Genomic DNA, 20,693 nt, shown 5'->3' on the forward strand with positions numbered 1-20,693 from the left:
TGTGGGCGGGGCTATGCTCTTTGGGGGAGGTCATTATTCTTAGTACCACCCCTGAGCTTCTCTGATGTCAGCCATGGTCAGAGTTCGCTCTCTGCCGTTTCCTCCGCCCGCGCTCATCCTGAGCCTCCTGTTGCCAACACTTTCTGCACCTTTATGACTGATATGTTGGTTCCGCTGCCATCTGCACAGCGGATTACAGGGAAGAAGCCCCCTATAATCTTCATATGGTCTCTATATCATCCGGGGTTCAGGATTATCACTCGTAATCTCTGCAATCTGCTTCTTCTAGTATCCGCTCTAGAATATTTCTGTGATTTCCACATTGTTGTCTGGCGGACATTACTGCGGACAGTAAAGATGGCCGCATCGCTGGGCGATCCACACCATCCCAGTACTGGATCACATGGACCGAATCTAGGAGCAGATCCCACTGACTGACCCTACACGAATGTTGCCCCAGGGCAGCACTGCCTTAAAGGGACGGTACAATATAAATCGGCTCTGGTAGAGTCAGGTGCGGAGTCTCCCGCAGCACAGAGGAACGCAGTTCTGGTTCTTTGCTCCATCTTTGTAAACGCTGAAGGTAATTAGTGCAGTGGCGCGGTGATGGCGGCAGGCGAGATGTGGCCGCCTCACACTCCTTTATCCCAATAAGGCAGCGGGCGGATAGAATTGTGCCGGGGACTATAGTAGTGGTGTATGATCTAGTGCAATATATATATATATATACACACACAGACTAGTGTATATACATGGATCTACAGCTACATGAACCTGGAGGCAGAATGAAAACCTCCATTCTTTGCCATCTTGTGGCGCATGCTTATATCACCACTATCGTGCCCTCTGGACGCCTTGTACAGATGGAAACTTTTTTTTTGCAGAAACTATAAAACTTTTCATCCAGTTATTTGGCAGTGGTGGCGGCAGGAGAGGGCACCTGTGCGGAGGGCGACGTGACGGCAGCGGATCTATCACAGCATATACAAGACCGTCTCCAGGGGCCGAATAAGCAGCGGGGGCTGTCAGGTGACTGGTGCCAGGGGGCACTAATGAGGGATCCTGGGGGAGGGGAGCTAATTAAATTTCCTGGATATTAATGAACCGTCGTCCCTACATTCATCCTCCTGACAATACGGCTTATTTTTCCAGGCTCCTGACACCCAGCGAGGCGTGGGCCTCTTAGCGGCTCCTCATTATGGGGATTCGCACGGCGTTTACATTCAGTTTTCACCATTTGTTTTGGGCTTTATCGTTAATTAGGTGTAAATTAAACTGATGATTAGTAATGTTCCTGAATCCAGAGACTTTTCTAGACTGCACAATTTACCCTCGGACAAACCCTCATCTGTGCGAACCAGTATAGGTCACGGCAGGTTCCAGCCAACAGATATAACAATGTGTGTTGTGATTCACTGACAGCAAGCAGAGATTTCCAGGCGGTCCCGAATTTATCAATATTTATCACCAGGGTCATGGTGATATCCAGAGAGCAAGTGCTCCCTCCATGTAGCAGAGGAACGACAGACGTAGAGAGCAGAGAACAGAAACGTCGCGGCCAATGAACGAGTCGTGGGAGGACGGCAGAGACGGCGAGAGATCAGCCTACAACTAAACGGGGGGAACTTGTTAATGATCAAGGCAGCTGGGACCACCGTCACCAAGAAAACCATAGGTAACACATTATGCTAAATAGTAAAGACTCAAAATCTCCAAAAATTCGATTTAAACAACAGAAAAAAAGGGCAGCAACACTTACCTGCCCAGATCTTGGAACAAATGCACTACAGGGTGCAGCCAGCCCATAAAGCAAGATGTTAGCAACACAGGTGCAAAATAGCAGATCAGAAAATCCCTCTGCCATGAGCATCCGGACTCCTGAGCAGCGATAGCATTAAAGGGCCGGTACAGCCTCCAAAAACTAACTAATCGAGCCACACATGGAGGGCCAATTCTCCATTGGTGGCGGCAGGTGATGGTGGGAACTGCAGATCTGCTGGAATTTAAGGCTATGTTCACATGCGGTGTTTTTGCAGCAGTTTTTCTGTACACCAAAACGTACTTTCTTGGCCGTAAAAACGCCACTTTCAAAAAGGCAGGTTTTACTATTTTTACATCATGTCTTCTCCAGTCACCTCCAGAGCTGCATCAGATATATTCAATCTTACTGTTACTTTAAGAAGCTTTTCTTGCGTGCGTCACATCAGTTGGTGGCTGACGCGGCCGGCGGCAGACAAGGTGTTAACGGCGAATGAGATGCAGCGATGGTAGCGGGGAATAATTTATAACATGCGATGTGCGCAGCCCACGGATCAAAGCCTCGCGCCCGGCGCACAGCCACCAGGTTTAACCCCTTTCAGCCTAAAGCAAATAATTTCTATGAGCGAAGATTAGAGACCACAACAAAGACCGAGGGTAAAAATAGCTGCGGAGATAATGGTCAGTGGCGGATCAGGGCTAAACCCATGTACGGTAAAAAGGGCCGAAATGGAAAATGGTAGGAGGGGGCGAGCGCAGGAGTCAGGGGAGCCCCATAACCCTTCCGCACTGTGCAAAAGTCTTAGGCAGGTGCAGAAAACATGCTGCAGGGGAAGAAGCTCCCGGTAATAGAGGGGTTAATAGTTTATTTCTATTAATTAGCAAAATGACTGAAGAGAAATGTAAATCCCATCAGTGACCACTCATTGCCTCCATCATTAATATATAATGACCACCCGTCACCTCCATCGTCAGTATCTGGTGACCGCCCGTCGCCTCCATCGTCAGTATCTGGTGACCGCCCGTCGCCTCCATCGTCAGTATCTGGTGACCGCCCGTCTCCTCCATCAGTATCTGATGACCACCCGTCACCTCCATCGTCAGTATCTGGTGACCACCCGTCTCCTCCATCATCAGTATCTGGTGACCACCCGTCTCCTCCATCGTCAGTATCTGGTGACCACCCGTCTCCTCCATCATCAGTATCTGGTGATCGCCCGTCTCCTCCATCATCAGTATCTGGTGACCGCCCGTCTCCTCCATCATCAGTATCTGGTGACCGCCCGTCTCCTCCATCATCAGTATCTGGTGACCGCCCGTCTCCTCCATCATCAGTATCTGGTGACCGCCCATCACCTCCATCATCAGTATCTGGTGACCACCCGTCGCCTCCATCGTCAGTATCTGATGACCACCCGTCACCTCCATCGTCAGTATCTGGTGACCGCCCCTCGCCTCCATCATCAGTATCTGGTGACCGCCCGTCTCCTCCATCATCAGTATCTGGTGACCGCCCATCACCTCCATCATCAGTATCTGGTGACCACCCGTCGCCTCCATCATCAGTATCTGGTGACCGCCCGTCTCCTCCATCGTCAGTATCTGATGACCACCCGTCACCTCCATCGTCAGTATCTGGTGACCGCCCCTCGCCTCCATCATCAGTATCTGGTGACCGCCCGTCTCCTCCATCATCAGTATCTGGTGGCCGCCCGTCTCCTCCATCATCAGTATCTGGTGACCGCCCGTCACCTCCATCATCAGTATCTGGTGACCGCCCATCGCCTCATCAGTATCTGGTGACCGCCCGTCGCCTCCATCGTCAGTTTCTGATGACCACCCGTCACCTCCATCGTCAGTATCTGGTGACCGCCCATCATCTCCATCGTCAGTATCTGGTGACCACTCGTCGCCTCCATCGTCAGTATCTGGTGACCGCCCGTCGCCTCCATCATCAGTATCTGGTGACCGCCCGTCTCCTCCATCATCAGTATCTGGTGACTGCCCATCATCTCCATCATCAGTATCTGGTGACTGCCCATCTCCTCCATCATCAATATCTGGTGACCGCCCGTCGCCTCCATCAGTATCTGGTGACTGCCCATCATCTCCATCATCAGTATCTGGTGACCACCCATCATCTCCATCATCAGTATCTGGTGACCGCCCGTCACCTCCATCATCAGTATCTGGTGACCGCCCGTCACCTCCATCATCAGTATCTGGTGACCGCCCGTCTCCTCCATCATCAGTATCTGGTGACCGCTCATCGCCTCCATCATCAGTATCTGGTGACCGCCCGTCTCCTCCATCATCAGTATCTGGTGACCGCCCGTCTCCTCCATCGTCAGTATCTGGTGACCGCCCATCACCTCCATCGTCAGTATCTGGTGACCGCCCGTCGCCTCCATCATCAGCATCTGGTGACCGCCCGTCTCCTCCATCGTCAGTATCTGGTGACCGCCCGTCTCCTCCATCATCAGTATCTGGTGACCGCCCGTCTCCTCCATCGTCAGTATCTGGTGACCGCCCGTCGCCTCCATCGTCAGTATCTGGTTACCACTGGTCACCTCCACTCAGCGACTGACTGCAGTAGTTTGGGCCCACCAGAGAAAGTCATTCTTGGGGTCCGCCATGCCTAAGGGGTTCTAGCTGCAGAGTCTTTCCTTAGCTTCCATCTTGTCAACCTGATAATCAGGGAATTTTTTGCAACTATATATCTGTCCAAACAGTCACCTGACAAACCAGCAAAATGCTCATATGTTGAGTGCAAGACTTTTTATGCTTGATTGAACATCCTCATCGGCAGCAGATAATTTTGTGTAATCAAGACAAGTGCTGTCGAGAACAATTATATTCCATAAGCACAGAAAGGGAATCTGTCACCTCATTTTTCTCATATAAGCTAAGGCCACCGGCATCAGGGGCTTCTCTCCAGCATTCTGTAATGTATTCTGTAACGCTGTAGATAAGCCCCCAATGTATCCTGCAAGATAAAAAAGACAGGTTATATTATACTCACCCAGTGGCGGTCCGGTCCGGCGCCTCCCATTTTCATACGATGACGTCCTCTTCCTTGCTTCTGTCACGGCTCCGGCGTACTGATCTGTCCTGTTGAGGGCAGCGTAATGTACTGCAGTGCGCAGGGAAAGGTCAGGGAGGCCCAGCGCATGCCCACTACAGTACATTACTCTCCCCTCAACAGGACAAATCAGTACACCTGCGCCGGAGCCATGACAGAAGCAAGGAAGAGGACGTCATCGTATGAAGATGGGAGGCGCCGGACCGGACCGCCCCTGGATGAGTATAATATAACCTGTCTTTCTTATCTTGCAGGATACATTGGGGGCTTATCTACAGCGTTACAGAATGCATTGCACAATGCTGGAGATAAGCCCCTGATGCCGGTGGCCCCAGCTTACAGGCGAATTTTGGGGTGACAGATTCCTTCAATTAGACACATGCACGCGCTAGAGCCAGGCCACACACGCACACTGGTCAGGTGCTAGAGCCAGGCCACGCGCACACCGGTCAGGCGCTAGAGCCAGGCCACGCGCACACCGGTCAGGCGCTAGAGCCAGACCACGCGCACACTGGTCAGGCGCTAGAGCCAGGCCACGCGCACACCGGTCAGAGGCTAGACACAGGACACATGCACACCCGTCACACCCTATACTCAGATGGTGCCAAAATGCGACTGTCCAGGCCGAGAACCAATGCAGCATCAGAGAGCAGCGATGACATCATCAAGGTTACTGCTGGTCACTGAGGATCCGTTCCGTTGCGCTGATCTGCGGTGATCTCGGTGAGATCCCCACTAGTACAGTGAAAAAGTTTAACTGTGCAGCGCTGAGCTCAGAGAGATCACCACAGTACACTATGAGAAATGTATCCAGGTTAACTGCGGTGAACTCACCGCTGCACCAAGAGGTTTTTTCTCACTGCCCCCTTCTGCACACAACCCGTCATCATCGTCGTCCCTATGCCGCCCCAATCAAATAACATCAACCCTTTCCAAAATACATTCTCAAGAGTACTCACACTGAGTCCTGGGTCCTCATTCCCAGCTGTACAGGGCTCCATGGTGTAGCCCCTCAGTGTTCTCCTCACGGGGCTCCACAGTGCAGCCCCTCAGTGTTCTCCTCACGGGGCTCCACGGTGCAGCCCCTCAGTGTTCTCCTCACGGGGCTCCACGGTGCAGCCCCTCAGTCCTCTCCTCACGGGGCTCCACGCCGCAGCCCCTCAGTCCTCTCCTCACGGGGCTCCACGGTGCAGCCCCTCAGTCCTCTCCTCACGGGGCTCCACGGTGCAGCCCCTCAGTCCTCTCCTCACGGGGCTCCACGGTGCAGCCCCTCAGTGTTCTCCTCACAGGGCTCCACGGTGCAGCCCCTCAGTCCTCTCCTCACGGGGCTCCACGGTGCAGCCCCTCGGTGTTCTCCTCACAGGGCTCCACGGTGCAGCCTCTCAGTCCTCTCCTCACAGGGCTCCACGGTGCAGCCCCTCAGTGTTCTCACGGGGCTCCACGGTGCAGCCCCTCAGTGTTCTCCTCACAGGGCTCCACGGTGCAGCCCCTCAGTGTTCTCCTCACGGGGCTCCACGGTGCAGCCTCTCAGTCCTCTCCTCACAGGGCTCCACGGTGCAGCCCCTTAGTGTTCTCCTCACGGGGCTCCACGGTGCAGCCCCTCAGTGTTCTCCTCACGGGGCTCCACGGTGCAGCCCCTCAGTGTTCTCCTCACAGGGCTCCACGGTGCAGCCCCTCAGTGTTCTCCTCACGGGGCTCCACGGTGCAGGCCCTCAGTCCTCTCCTCACGGGGCTCCACGGTGCAGCCCCTCAGTCCTCTCCTCACGGGGCTCCACGGTGCAGCCCCTCAGTCCTCTCCTCACGGGGCTCCACGGTGCAGCCCCTCAGTCCTCTCCTCACGGGGCTCCACGGTGCAGCCCCTCAGTGTTCTCCTCACAGGGCTCCACGGTGCAGCCCCTCAGTCCTCTCCTCACGGGGCTCCACGGTGCAGCCCCTCGGTGTTCTCACAGGGCTCCACGGTGCAGCCTCTCAGTCCTCTCCTCACAGGGCTCCACGGTGCAGCCCCTCAGTGTTCTCCTCACGGGGCTCCACGGTGCAGCCCCTCAGTGTTCTCCTCACGGGGCTCCACAGTGCAGCCCCTCAGTGTTCTCCTCACGGGGCTCCACGGTGCAGCCCCTCAGTGTTCTCACGGGGCTCCACGGTGCAGCCCCTCAGTCCTCTCCTCACAGGGCTCCACGGTGCAGCCCCTCAGTGTTCTCCTCACAGGGCTCCACGGTGCAGCCCCTCAGTGTTCTCCTCACAGGGCTCCACGGTGCGGCCCCTCGGTGTTCTCCTCACAGGGCTCCACGGTGCGGCCCCTCAGTCCTCTTCTCACAGGGCTCCACGGTGCAGCCCCTCAGTGTTCTCCTCACAGGGCTCCACGGTGCAGCCCCTCAGTCCTCTTCTCACAGGGCTCCACGGTGCAGCCCCTCAGTGTTCTCACAGGGCTCCACGGTGCAGCCTCTCGGTGTTCTCCCCACAGGGCTCCACGGTGCGGCCCCTCGGTGTTCTTCTCACAGGGCTCCACGGTGCGGCCCCTCGGTGTTCTCCTCACAGGGCTCCACGGTGCAGCCTCTCGGTGTTCTCCCCACAGGGCTCCACAGTGCGGCCCCTCGGTGTTCTTCTCACAGGGCTCCACGGTGCGGCCCCTCGGTGTTCTCCTCACAGGGCTCCACGGTGCAGCCCCTCAGTCCTCTCCTCACGGGGCTCCACGGTGCAGCCCCTCGGTGTTCTCCTCACAGGGCTCCACGGTGCAGCCTCTCAGTCCTCTCCTCACAGGGCTCCACGGTGCAGCCCCTCAGTGTTCTCCTCACGGGGCTCCACGGTGCAGCCCCTCAGTGTTCTCCTCACGGGGCTCCACAGTGCAGCCCCTCAGTGTTCTCCTCACGGGGCTCCACGGTGCAGCCCCTCAGTGTTCTCACGGGGCTCCACGGTGCAGCCCCTCAGTCCTCTCCTCACAGGGCTCCACGGTGCAGCCCCTCAGTGTTCTCCTCACAGGGCTCCACGGTGCAGCCCCTCAGTGTTCTCCTCACAGGGCTCCACGGTGCAGCCCCTCAGTGTTCTCCTCACAGGGCTCCACGGTGCAGCCCCTCGGTGTTCTCCTCACAGGGCTCCACGGTGCAGCCCCTCAGTGTTCTCCTCACAGGGCTCCACGGTGCAGCCCCTCAGTGTTCTCCTCACGGGGCTCCACGGTGCAGCCCCTCAGTGTTCTCCTCACGGGGCTCCACGGTGCAGCCCCTCAGTGTTCTCACGGGGCTCCACGGTGCAGCCCCTCAGTCCTCTCCTCACAGGGCTCCACGGTGCAGCCTCTCAGTGTTCTCCTCACAGGGCTCCACGGTGCAGCCCCTCAGTGTTCTCCTCACAGGGCTCCACGGTGCGGCCCCTTGGTGTTCTCCTCACAGGGCTCCACGGTGCGGCCCCTCAGTCCTCTTCTCACAGGGCTCCACGGTGCAGCCCCTCAGTGTTCTCCTCACAGGGCTCCACGGTGCAGCCTCTCGGTGTTCTTCTCACAGGGCTCCACGGTGCAGCCCCTCAGTGTTCTCCCCACAGGGCTCCACGGTGCGGCCCCTCAGTCCTCTTCTCACAGGGCTCCACGGTGCAGCCCCTCAGTGTTCTCCTCACAGGGCTCCACGGTGCAGCCCCTCAGTCCTCTCCTCACAGGGCTCCACGGTGCAGCCCCTCAGTCCTCTTCTCACAGGGCTCCACGGTGCAGCCCCTCAGTGTTCTCCTCACAGGGCTCCACGGTGCAGCCTCTCGGTGTTCTCCCCACAGGGCTCCATGGTGCAGCCTCTCGGTGTTCTCCCCACAGGGCTCCACGGTGCAGCCCCTCAGTCCTCTCCTCACAGGGCTCCGGTGCTGAGCTCATGCTGCTATAGGGTCTTCAAGTTCACTCACTGGACTCAAGGAGGCCCCGCACCTCCAGATGACATCATTCCTTAAAAAAAAAAAAATCAACTCTGTTCTAGACGCCCCCTGCTGTGTTGTGCACAGTCTCACAGTCTGTGATGGCGCCGGCTGTGCTGTTGCCGGCGGCGTCTCTGCACTGCTCAGCAACCGGCGTCCTGCAGTGAGCGTTTCTCATCATCCGCTGCGGCTTCTACTGATCTCATCGAGCAGCTGAGAGAGCGGTGAGTGCACTGAGATCACTGGAAGCCGCAGCAGCAGATGATGAGAAAGCGCTCACCTCACTTGTTGCTGACAGTGCAGACGGCTCGGTCGGTGCACCCAATCAGAATACAGGGCAGAGCGCAATGTTTCCCGTGTTCCTGTGCTGCTGGGGATTCTCACCTTCCATGTTCTTTTGCTTTCAGGTGACGTCCAACATCCTCATCTTCTTGTGCACGAATATCGTTGGCGTTTGCACGCACTACCCGGCCGAAGTGTCCCAGAGACAAGCGTTCCAGGAGACGAGGGAATGTATCCAGGCCCGACTGCACTCCCAGCGAGAGAACCAGCAGCAGGTGAGACCCCCACAGAACCAGCAGCAGGTGAGACCCCCACAGAGAACCAGCAGCAGGTGAGACCCCCCCCACAACGCCCTTGGGAGGAGGTCACGCCCCTGCCAGTGACCCTGATCTGTGCGGATGATCATCTCCCCCCCCCCCCCCCCACATTGGCTGAAATAATAATCTTTATTTTTATATAGCGCTAACATATTCCGCAGCGCTTTACAGTTTGCACACATTATCATCACTGTCCCCGATGGGGCTCACAATCTAAATTCCCTATCAGTATGTCTTTGGAATGTGAGAGGAAACCGGAAAACCCGGAGGAAACCCACGCAAACACGGAGAGAACATACAAACTCCCTGCAGATGTCCTTGGTGGGACTTGAACCCAGGACCCCAGCGCTGCAATGCTAACCACTGAGCCACCGTGCTGCCGTTAATGGCTGATAACAGGGAGTAATAGATTGTAGCCCGCTGTGCTATAGGGGACTAAATAATTGTGAGCGTTGTTTCTTTATAATCTCTGGTCACAGAGCAGAGAATCCGGTGCCGTCTGTACACAGGACATTTCCTACTGGCGCCGTCTGTACACAGGACATTTCCTACTGGCGATTATTGGAAACCATCAGCAAGCATGTGGGGATCCATCTCTGCAGACTGGGGCCCCGCAGGTGCTGCTGGGAGATTTCTGCTCCGGCCTGATGTATAGATGCAGCGGCTCGGCTGGAGATCCAGGCTTCTCACCCGCTGCGTCCAATCACGTGTTTCTGTGCGTTACGTCTGTCATTGTCTATTCTGCAGCATTTGGGGCGGCTCTACATAGGAACAATCCGTCTTCTGCCGGCCCCCGTGTGACCATGGTCCGATGTGGAGGTCCCCATTATTAACCCTTTGCTTTGCTGCAGGAGCGGCTCTTGCTGTCCGTCCTGCCGCGCCATGTGGCCATGGAGATGAAGGCCGATATCAACGCCAAACAGGAGGACATGATGTTCCACAAAATCTACATCCAGAAGCATGACAACGTGAGGTAGGAGGATGGGGGTTATACCCAGATTATAGGGTCTACAGGAGGATGGGGGTTATACCGAGATTATAGGGTCTACAGGAGGATGGGGGTTACACTGAGATTATAGGGTCTGCAGGAGGATGGTGGTTATACTGAGATTATAGGGTCTGCAGGAGGATGGTGGTTATACTGAGATTATAGGGTCTGCAGGAGGATGGTGGTTATACTGAGATTATAGGGTCTACAGGAGGATGGGGGTTATGCTGAGATTATAGGGTCTACAGGAGGATGGTGGTTATACTGAGATTATAGGGTCTGCAGGAGGATGGGGGTTATGCTGAGATTATAGGGTCTACAGGAGGATGGGGGTTATACCGAGATTATAGGGTCTGCAGGAGGATGGGGGTTATACCGAAATTCTAGGGTCTGCAGGAGGATGCGAGTTATGCTGAGATTATAGGGTCTGCAGGAGGATGGGGGTTATACCGAGATTCTAGGGTCTGCAGGAGGATGGGGGTTATACCGAGATTCTAGGGTCTGCAGGAGGATGGGAGTTATGCTGAGATTATAGGGTCTACAGGAGGATGGGGGTTATACCGAGATTATAGGGTCTGCAGGAGGATGGGAGTTATGCTGAGATTATAGGGTCTGCAGGAGGATGAGGGTTATACTGAGATTATAGGGTCTGCAGGAGGATGGGGGTTATGCTGAGATTATAGGGTCTGCAGGAGGATGGGGGTTATATTTGGTGGTTGACATTTTGTGGGGTCTGTAGGGTAATGATTTTGGGGGCTATTTGATCCACAAGGTGCAGCTTTCGTGTGTTGGGTGCAGACGCTTTGCCCAGCCGGAGCTCGGTGCTGTGTAAGCTCTGCAGCCCAGTGCTTGCTGCCTCTCCCGGATCCGTCGTTGTACAGATCCCCGTCCCTGTTGGGTGCAGCACTCGCCGCTCCTCCAGAGATCCGCCGCCTGATGGGCACAAGAGCGACACAATCCCAAGCACTACTACCCCCATCAGATGTGTCTGCAGAGGTGCAGGATACAGGGAGCGCCACCTCACAACCAGGACAGGTGATAGATCAAGGGGGCGGTGGAGACTGATTCCCGGCCACCAAGGATTTACGGAGATCTGTTACCGTGTGGTGCTGCTCCAGGCTATGTATATGGCCCTGGGGGGGAGAGTTCAGTTCTTATGGGCCTCTGTCAGCACAAAATGACTGTTCAATCCGAGTCCCACCGCTCAGTGCATCATAGCGGCCGGACAGCTCTGTGCAACCTCCCATCTGCTTGTGTTCATACAACGTCCTTCTCAGCTCTATAAAGCCAGAGCTGTCAATCAAAGAAGAGATGGGCGGAGCTAGATGGAAACAAGGCGGTGGGAAAGTGCACATGTTAGGATGCTGAGATGCTGCGGTAACCTGTACTTGGTGTGGTTTGCACCAGCAGAATAGTGAGTGCAGCTCTGGAGTATAATACAGGATGTAACTCAGGATCAGTAATGTACTGTATGTACACAGTGACTGCACCAGCAGAATAGTGAGTGCAGCTCTGGGGTATAATACAGGATGTAACTCAGGATCAGTAATATAATGTATGTACACAGTGACTGCACCAGCAGAATAGTGAGTGCAGCTCTGGAGTATAATACAGGATGTAACTCAGGATCAGTAATGTAATGTATGTACACAGTGATTGCACCAGCAGAGTAGTGAGTGCAGCTCTGGAGTATAATACAGGATGTAACTCAGGATCAGTAATGTAATGTGTTGTGAATTCTGTGGCCAAGCTCCCTCCTGTGGTCGTGAGTGGTACTTCGGCTGGTTCTGTCTATGAGCTTCCTTTTGTGGATGAGAGTGGTACTGCGGCTTCTGAGTTTCCTTCCTCAGGTGATGAGGTTAAGTCGTTAGGTGCTGCTCTATTTAACTCCACCTGGTGCTTTGATCCTGGCCTCCAGTCAATGTTCTAGTATTGGTCTTGCTTCCTCCTGGATCGTTCCCGTGGCCTGTCTATCCTGCATAAGCTAAGTTCTGCTTGTGTTACTTTTGTTGCTATTTTTTCTGTCTAGCTTGCTATATTGGTTTTTCTTGCTTGCTGGAAGCTCTGAGACGCAGAGGGAGAACCTCCGTACCGTTAGTCGGTGCGGAGGGTCTTTTTGCCCCTCTGCGTGGTTGTTTGTAGGTTTTTGTGTTGACCGCAAAGCTATCTCTCCTATCCTCGGTCTATTCAGTAAGTCGGGCCTCACTTTGCTAAATCTATTTCATCTCTGTGTTTGTATTTCATCTTTACTCACAGTCATTATATGTGGGGGGCTGCCTTTTCCTTTGGGGAATTTCTCTGAGGCAAGGTACGCTTATTTTTCTATCTTCGGGGCTAGTTAGTTTCTCAGGCTGTGCCGAGTTGCATAGGGAGCGTTAGGCGCAATCCACGGCTACCTCTAGTGTGGTGTGATAGGATTAGGGATTGCGGTCAGCAGAGTTTCCACGTCTCAGAGCTCGTCCTATGTTTTTGGTAAATGTCAGGTCACTTGGTGTGCTCTGAACTTCAAGGTCCATTGTGGTTCTGAATTACCTGTTCATAACAGTACTGGAGGCCAGGATCAAAGCACCAGGTGGAGTTAAATAGAGCAGCACCTAACGACTTAACCTCATCACCTGAGGAAGGAAACTCAGAAGCCGCAGTACCACTCTCATCCACCAAAGGAAGCTCATTGACAGAACCAGCCGAAGTACCACTCACGACCACAGGAGGGAGCTTGGCCACAGAATTCACAACAGTAAACAGTACTGGAGGCCAAAAGTACTAATGCTTCTCAATAGAGGGAAAAGAGAAGTTCTGAGACCATTTTTTTTTCTTTGCACTGTGTTCTGTCTTTCTTTTCCCCTTTACATCAGGGTGGTTCAGAACACAGGTGTGGACATGGACATTCAGGGTCTGTCCTCTTTGATGTATAATCTCACTATAAGAGTACAGAACATTCAAGATTTAGTGGTTCAGAATCCTATGTTAGAACCTAAAATTCCTATTCCTGAGTTATTTTCTGGAGATAGAGCTAAGTTTTTGAATTTTAAAAATAATTGTAAACTATTTCTGGCTTTGAAACCCCGCTCCTCTGGTGACCCAGTTCAACAGGTTAAGATCATTATTTCTTTATTACGTGGCGACCCTCAAGACTGGGCATTTTCTCTTGCGCCAGGAGATCCTGCATTATGTAATATTGATGCGTTTTTTCTGGCGCTCGGATTGCTGTACGACGAACCTAATTCGGTGGATCAGGCAGGGAAAAGTTTGCTGGCTCTGTGTCAGGGTCAGGATGAGATAGAGATTTATTGTCAGAAGTTTAGAAAGTGGTCCGTGCTCACTCAGTGGAATGAATGTGCGCTGGCAGCTATTTTCAGAAAGGGTCTCTCTGAAGCCCTTAAGGATGTCATGGTGGGATTTCCTATGCCTGCTGGTCTAAATGAGTCTATGTCTTTGGCCATTCAGATCGGTCGACGCTTGCGTGAGCGTAAATCTGTGCACCATTTGGCGGTATTATCTGAGCATAAACCTGAGCCTATGCAGTGCGATAGGACTTTGACCAGAGTTGAACGGCAAGAACACAGACGTCAGAATGGGCTGTGTTTCTACTGTGGTGATTCCACTCATGCTATCTCCGATTGTCCTAAGCGCACTAAGCGGTTCGCTAAGTCTGCCACCATTGGTACGGTACAGTCGAAATTTCTTCTGTCCGTTACCTTGATCTGCTCTTTGTCATCTTATTCTGTCATGGCATTTGTGGATTCAGGCGCTGCTCTGAATTTGATGGACTTGGAGTATGCCAGGCGCTGTGGGTTTGTCTTGGAGCCCTTGCAGTGTCTTATTCCATTGAGAGGAATTGATGCTACGCCTTTGGCCAAGAATAAACCTCAGTACTGGACCCAGCTGACCATGTGCATGGCTCCTGCGCACCAGGAGGATATTCGCTTTCTGGTGTTGCATAATCTGCATGATGTGGTCGTGTTGGGGTTGCCATGGCTACAAGTCCATAACCCAGTATTAGATTGGAAATCCATGTCTGTGTCCAGCTGGAGTTGTCAGGGGGTACATGGTGATGTTCCATTTCTGTCTATCTCATCATCCACCCCTTCTGAGGTCCCAGAGTTCTTGTCTGATTACCGGGATGTATTCGATGAGCCCAAGTCCAATGCCCTACCTCCGCATAGGGATTGTGATTGTGCTATCGATTTGATTCCTGGTAGTAAGTTTCCTAAGGGTCGACTGTTTAATTTATATGTACCTGAGCACGCCGCTATGCGGAGTTACGTGAAGGAGTCTTTGGAGAAGGGTCATATTTGCCTGTCATCGTCGCCATTGGGAGCAGGGTTCTTTTTTGTGGCCAAGAAGGATAGTTCGCTGAGACCTTGTATTGATTACCACCTTCTAAATAAAATTACGGTCAAATTTCAGTACCCCTTGCCGCTGCTGTCTGATTTGTTTGCTCGGATTAAGGGGGCTAGTTGGTTCACCAAGATAGATCTTCGTGGTGCGTATAATCTTGTGCGTATTAAACGGGGCGATGAATGGAAAACAGCATTTAATACGCCCGAAGGCCATTTTGAGTACCTGGTTATGCCATTCGGGCTTTCTAATGCTCCATCAGTGTTTCAGTCCTTTATGCATGACATCTTCCGAGAGTACCTGGATAAATTCCTGATTGTATACTTGGATGATATTTTGGTCTTCTCGGATGATTGGGAGTCTCATGTGAAGCAGGTCAGAATGGTGTTCCAGGTCCTGCGTGCTAATTCTTTGTTTGTGAAGGGGTCAAAGTGTCTCTTTGGTGTTCAGAAGGTTTCATTTTTGGGGTTCATTTTTTCTCCTTCTACTATCGAGGTGGACCCTGTTAAAGTTCAGGCCATTTATGATTGGACTCAGCCAACATCCCTGAAGAGTCTGCAGAAGTTCCTGGGCTTTGCTAATTTTTATCGTCACTTCATCAATAATTTCTCTAGCATTGCTAAACCGTTGACTGATTTAACCAAGAAGGGTGCTGATGTGGTCAATTGGTCTTCTGCTGCTGTGGAAGCTTTTCAGGACTTGAAGCGTCGTTTTTCTTCTGCCCCTGTGTTGTGCCAACCAGATGTTTCGCTTCCGTTCCAGGTCGAGGTTGATGCTTCTGAAATTGGAGCAGGGGCTGTTTTGTCGCAGAGAAGTTCTGATTGCTCGGTGATGAAACCATGCGCCTTCTTTTCCAGGAAGTTTTCGCCTGCTGAGCGAAATTATGATGTTGGCAATCGAGAGTTGCTAGCCATGAAGTGGGCATTCGAGGAGTGGCGTCATTGGCTTGAAGGAGCTAAGCATCGCGTGGTGGTCTTGACTGATCACAAAAACTTGACTTATCTCGAGTCTGCCAAACGGTTGAATCCTAGACAGGCTCGTTGGTCGCTGTTTTTCTCCCGTTTTGACTTTGTGGTTTCGTACCTTCCGGGCTCTAAAAATGTGAAGGCGGATGCCCTGTCTAGGAGTTTTGTGCCCGATTCTCCGGGTTTGCCTGAGCCGGCGGGTATTCTCAAAGAGGGAGTAATTGTGTCTGCCATCTCCCCTGATTTGCGGCGGGTGCTGCAAAAATCTCAGGAGACCTGACCGTTGCCCAGCGGAGAAACTGTTTGTCCCTGATAGGTGGACGAATAAAGTTATCTCTGAGGTTCATTGTTCGGTGTTGGCTGGTCATCCTGGAATCTTTGGTACCAGAGATTTGGTGGCTAGATCCTTTTGGTGGCCGTCTCTGTCGCGGGATGTGCGTTCTTTTGTGCAGTCCTGTGGGATTTGTGCTCGGGCTAAGCCCTGCTGTTCTCATGCCAGTGGGTTGCTTTTGCCCTTGCCGGTCCCGAAGAGGCCTTGGACGCATATCTCTATGGATTTTATTTCGGATCTCCCCGTCTCTCAAAGAATGTCGGTCATTTGGGTGGTTTGTGATCGCTTCTCTAAGATGGTCCATTTGGTGCCCTTGTCTAAATTGCCTTCCTCCTCTGATTTGGTGCCATTGTTTTTCCAGCATGTGGTTCGTTTACATGGCATTCCAGAGAACATCGTTTCTGACAGAGGTTCCCAGTTTGTTTCGAGGTTTTGGCGAGTCTTTTGTGCTAGGATCGGCATTGATTTGTCTTTTTCCTCGGCTTTCCATCCTCAGACAAATGGCCAGACTGAACAAACCAATCAGACCTTGGAAACATATCTGAGATGTTTTGTTTCTGCTGATCATTATGATTGGGTGTCCTTTTTGCCTTTGGCCGAGTTCGCCCTTAATAATCGGGCCAGGTCGGCTACTTTGGTTTCGCCGTTTTTCTGCAATTCTGGGTTCCACCCTCGTTTCTCTTCAGGGCAGGTTGAGTCTTCGGACTGTCCTGGTGTGGATACTGTGGTGGATAGGTTGCAGCAGATTTGGACTCATGTAGTGGACAATTTGACTTTGTCCCAGGAGAAGGCTCAACGTTTCGCTAACCGCAGGCGCTGTGTGGGTCCCCGACTTCGTGTTGGGGATTTGGTTTGGTTGTCATCTCGTTATATTCCTATGAAGGTTTCCTCTCCTAAATTTAAGCCTTGTTTCATTGGTCCATATAGGATTTCTGAGGTTCTTAATCCTGTGTCTTTTCGTTTGACTCTTCCGGCTTCTTTTTCCATCCATAACGTGTTCCATAGGTCATTGTTGCGGAGATACATGGCACCTGTGGTTCCATCTATTGATCCTCCTGCTCCGGTTTTGGTTGAAGGGGAATTGGAGTATATAGTGGAGAAGATTTTGGATTCTCGTGTTTCGAGACGGAAACTCCAGTATCTGGTTAAGTGGAAAGGTTATGGTCAGGAAGATAATTCCTGGGTCTTTGCCTCTGATGTCCATGCTGCCGATCTGGTTCGTGCCTTTCATGTGGCTCATCCTGGTCGGCCTGGGGGCTCTGGTGAGGGTTCGGTGACCCCTCCTCAAGGGGGGGGTACTGTTGTGAATTCTGTGGCCAAGCTCCCTCCTGTGGTCGTGAGTGGTACTTCGGCTGGTTCTGTCTATGAGCTTCCTTTGGTGGATGAGAGTGGTACTGCGGCTTCTGAGTTTCCTTCCTCAGGTGATGAGGTTAAGTCGTTAGGTGCTGCTCTATTTAACTCCACCTGGTGCTTTGATCCTGGCCTCCAGTCAATGTTCTAGTATTGGTCTTGCTTCCTCATTTATCGTTCCTGTGGCCTGTCTATCCTGCATAAGCTAAGTTCTGCTTGTGTTACTTTTGTTGCTATTTTTTCTGTCTAGCTTGCTATATTGGTTTTTCTTGCTTGCTGGAAGCTCTGAGACGCAGAGGGAGCACCTCCGTACCGTTAGTCGGTGCGGAGGGTCTTTTTGCCCCTCTGCGTGGTTGTTTGTAGGTTTTTGTGTTGACCGCAAAGCTATCTTTCCTATCCTCGGTCTATTCAGTAAGTCGGGCCTCACTTTGCTAAATCTATTTCATCTCTGTGTTTGTATTTCATCTTTACTCACAGTCATTATATGTGGGGGGCTGCCTTTTCCTTTGGGGAATTTCTCTGAGGCAAGGTAGGCTTATTTTTCTATCTTCGGGGCTAGTTAGTTTCTCAGGCTGTGCCGAGTTGCATAGGGAGCGTTAGGCGCAATCCACGGCTACCTCTAGTGTGGTGTGATAGGATTAGGGATTGCGGTCAGCAGAGTTTCCACGTCTCAGAGCTCGTCCTATGTTTTTGGTAAATGTCAGGTCACTTGGTGTGCTCTGAACTTCAAGGTCCATTGTGGTTCTGAATTACCTGTTCATAACAGTAATGTATCTATACAGTGACTGCACCAGCAGAATAGTGAGTGCAGCTCTGGGGTATAATACAGGATGTAACACAGGATCAGTAATGTAATGTATGTACACAGTGACTGCACCAGCAGAATAGTGATTGCAGCTCTGGGGTATAATACAGGATGTAACTCAGGATCAGTAATGTAATGTATGTACACAGTGACTGCACCAGCAGAATAGTGAGCGCTGCTCTGGAGTATAATACAGGAGGTAGCTCAGGATCAGTAATGTAATGTATGTACACAGTGACTGCACCAGCAGAATAGTGAGTGCAGCTCTGGAGTATAATACAGGATGTAACTCAGGATCAGTAATGTAATGTATGTACATAGTGACTGCACCAGCAGAATAGTGAGTGCAGCTCAGGAGTATAATACAGGATGTAACTCAGGATCAGTAATGTAATGTATCTATACAGTGACTACACCAGCAGAATAGTGAGTGCAGCTCTGGAGTATAATACAGGATGTAACTCAGGATCAGTAATGTGTGTACACAGTGACTGCACCAGCAGAATAGTGAGTGCAGCTCTGGGGTATAATACAGGATGTAACTCAGGATCAGTAATGTAATGTATGTACAGAGTGACTGCACCAGCAGAATAGTGAGTGCAGCTCTGGAAGAAAATACGATTCTTACATATTCGGGTTATTTGTGTATATTCTGCATACTGGTGATCCTTTTTCCTGGAGGTCCTTCGGGGTCTTCTCTGGACGATGACATTGTTTCCTGCAGTCAGACACTATTAGGCCAGTGATCATTTCTTCTACAATCCCAATTTATGGAGAGAATTGTGTTACAACCAGTCCACAGAGCAGGACCCCTGTAATACTGACACAGGTGGGATGCATCCCCACGTACCCCCCTCTCTGCCTGGCGCTCATTGATTACTGGTGGTTATTATTGATGTTTTGGTGATTGCGGGCTATTAGTCCTGAGATCATGTGACTGCCCCCCATGTTGTGGTTTTCCCTCCAGGTCTCTATAAATAGCCAGGTTACACAATCCTCCGGTATTTTTACACTTCCAGTGTCCAGTGCATTGTACGAGCACAGCAGAGCGTAACGTTCTCTCCGGCACATTCAGTATGAGCTTCCTGCCGCTTCTGGATAAATACCAGCACTTCCTGCACATGTGGATGAGCTCCAGAGCCGCTATACTCCAGCACTAAAATAAAAGGGGAGAAGCCAGCGCTGCTTATGGTTAGAACGCGATACATAAAGTGCACGTATTGATTTCTAAGTGTATATAAATGAGACATTTAGCAAACAATTGATCAATTCTTTGAGCCACCCCACCACGCCAAGGCATTCTCATAATGGGGCAGTCCTACTCTACGTTTTTTTTATTCGCTGCTCCATTACGGCTTCCTAAATGTATTAAAAGCAAGACAATATATAAGGGGACAATACAAATATCTCGCTGAGGATCTGTTTATACCAAGGAAGGTGACGGGCACAAGGGGGCATTCTTTGCGTCTGGAGGAGAGAAGGTTTTTCCACCAACATAGAAGAGGATTCTTTACTGTTAGGGCAGTGAGAATCTGGAATTGCTTGCCTGAGGAGGTGGTGATGGCGAACTCAGTCGAGGGGTTCAAGAGAGGCCTGGATGTCTTCCTGGAGCAGAACAATATTGTATCATACAATTATTAGGTTCTGTAGAAGGACGTAGATCTGGGGATTTATTATGATGGAATATAGGCTGAACTGGATGGACAAATGTCTTTTTTCGGCCTTACTTACTAACTAACTAACTAACTAAGACCACATTAAATGCAAACTGTACCTGAAGCGTTTCTGAATCACTCCCATGGCGCCAGAAAGGGCAAGCGCAGATAAAGGCCGACCAGGTCCAGACATAGACATTTTAGGTCCAACCTCCACACTGCCCGACCAGCCCTGCCCCAGGCTCTGGTTGATTGAGCACCTGTGTCTGGGCCTGTCTCACCCTTATCTTTGGTACTGGAGGTTGGACCTGAAATGTCTATGTCTGGACCAGTAATTTCCCAGTTCTCGTCGTCCATGTGGAATTGTCAGATTTCTGCCTATTGCAATCCGACCTCTGGAGAACATGGCGGCGGCGGCGTGAGTCCTGGTGCGAGGATTTCTGAGCGCGACGTCTCCTCAGTTTCCATAGAGATGCGATGGATGATTCTTACTGTCGGATATTTCATAGTAAAGGCAAAGACACCGATGTGGTCGATCCCGGCACCGGCGACCTCCGCTTCTCCCCTGCTGTTTCCAGTGCGCTTTCTCCAGGGGATCGGACCGTTTATTAAGCTCCAATATAAAATACATCACGGAGTGATGACCACAAGCTGTAAATGGAAACTCCGTCACGATTACTGCAGACGTCCCCTCCACAGCTTCCTTCTATTCATGGACTGCAGCTCGGGATAAAACTCCACCCTGAATAGAGATACAGTGTGTGTGTATACCCGGGATCAATCAGGTCTAATATATTGTAAACTTCAGACATGAGGTTCCCATAACCTTCACAGGTGTTCTGCAGCAACGCAGCCATTCTGGTCACTGCTTAGGTGCCCCGGCCCATTCACCAGGTAGATTCAATGTGACAAGAACCAAGTTTCTGCTTCCAATAAG

The 20,693-nt window shown here is 51.8% G+C and overlaps 1 protein-coding gene across 2 annotated transcripts in view; it reads left to right on the forward strand.

Annotated features, from left to right (window-relative positions):
• ADCY5 (adenylate cyclase 5) overlaps nucleotides 1-20,693 on the forward strand; it is a 144,604-nt gene that overhangs the window by 73,541 nt on the left and 50,370 nt on the right. The window contains exons 2-3 of one of the 2 annotated variants that reach the window (XM_069732603.1): nucleotides 9,130-9,279; nucleotides 10,173-10,294. In XM_069732603.1, the coding sequence (XP_069588704.1) occupies nucleotides 9,130-9,279; nucleotides 10,173-10,294 (272 nt within the window). The remainder of the gene's footprint in view (nucleotides 1-9,129; nucleotides 9,280-10,172; nucleotides 10,295-20,693) is intronic. The other variant, XM_069732604.1, reaches the window with a different exon arrangement.

The sequence above is a fragment of the Ranitomeya imitator genome, chromosome 7 (genome assembly GCF_032444005.1).
Source record: "Ranitomeya imitator isolate aRanImi1 chromosome 7, aRanImi1.pri, whole genome shotgun sequence".
NCBI classification, from domain to species: Eukaryota; Metazoa; Chordata; class Amphibia; order Anura; family Dendrobatidae; genus Ranitomeya; species Ranitomeya imitator.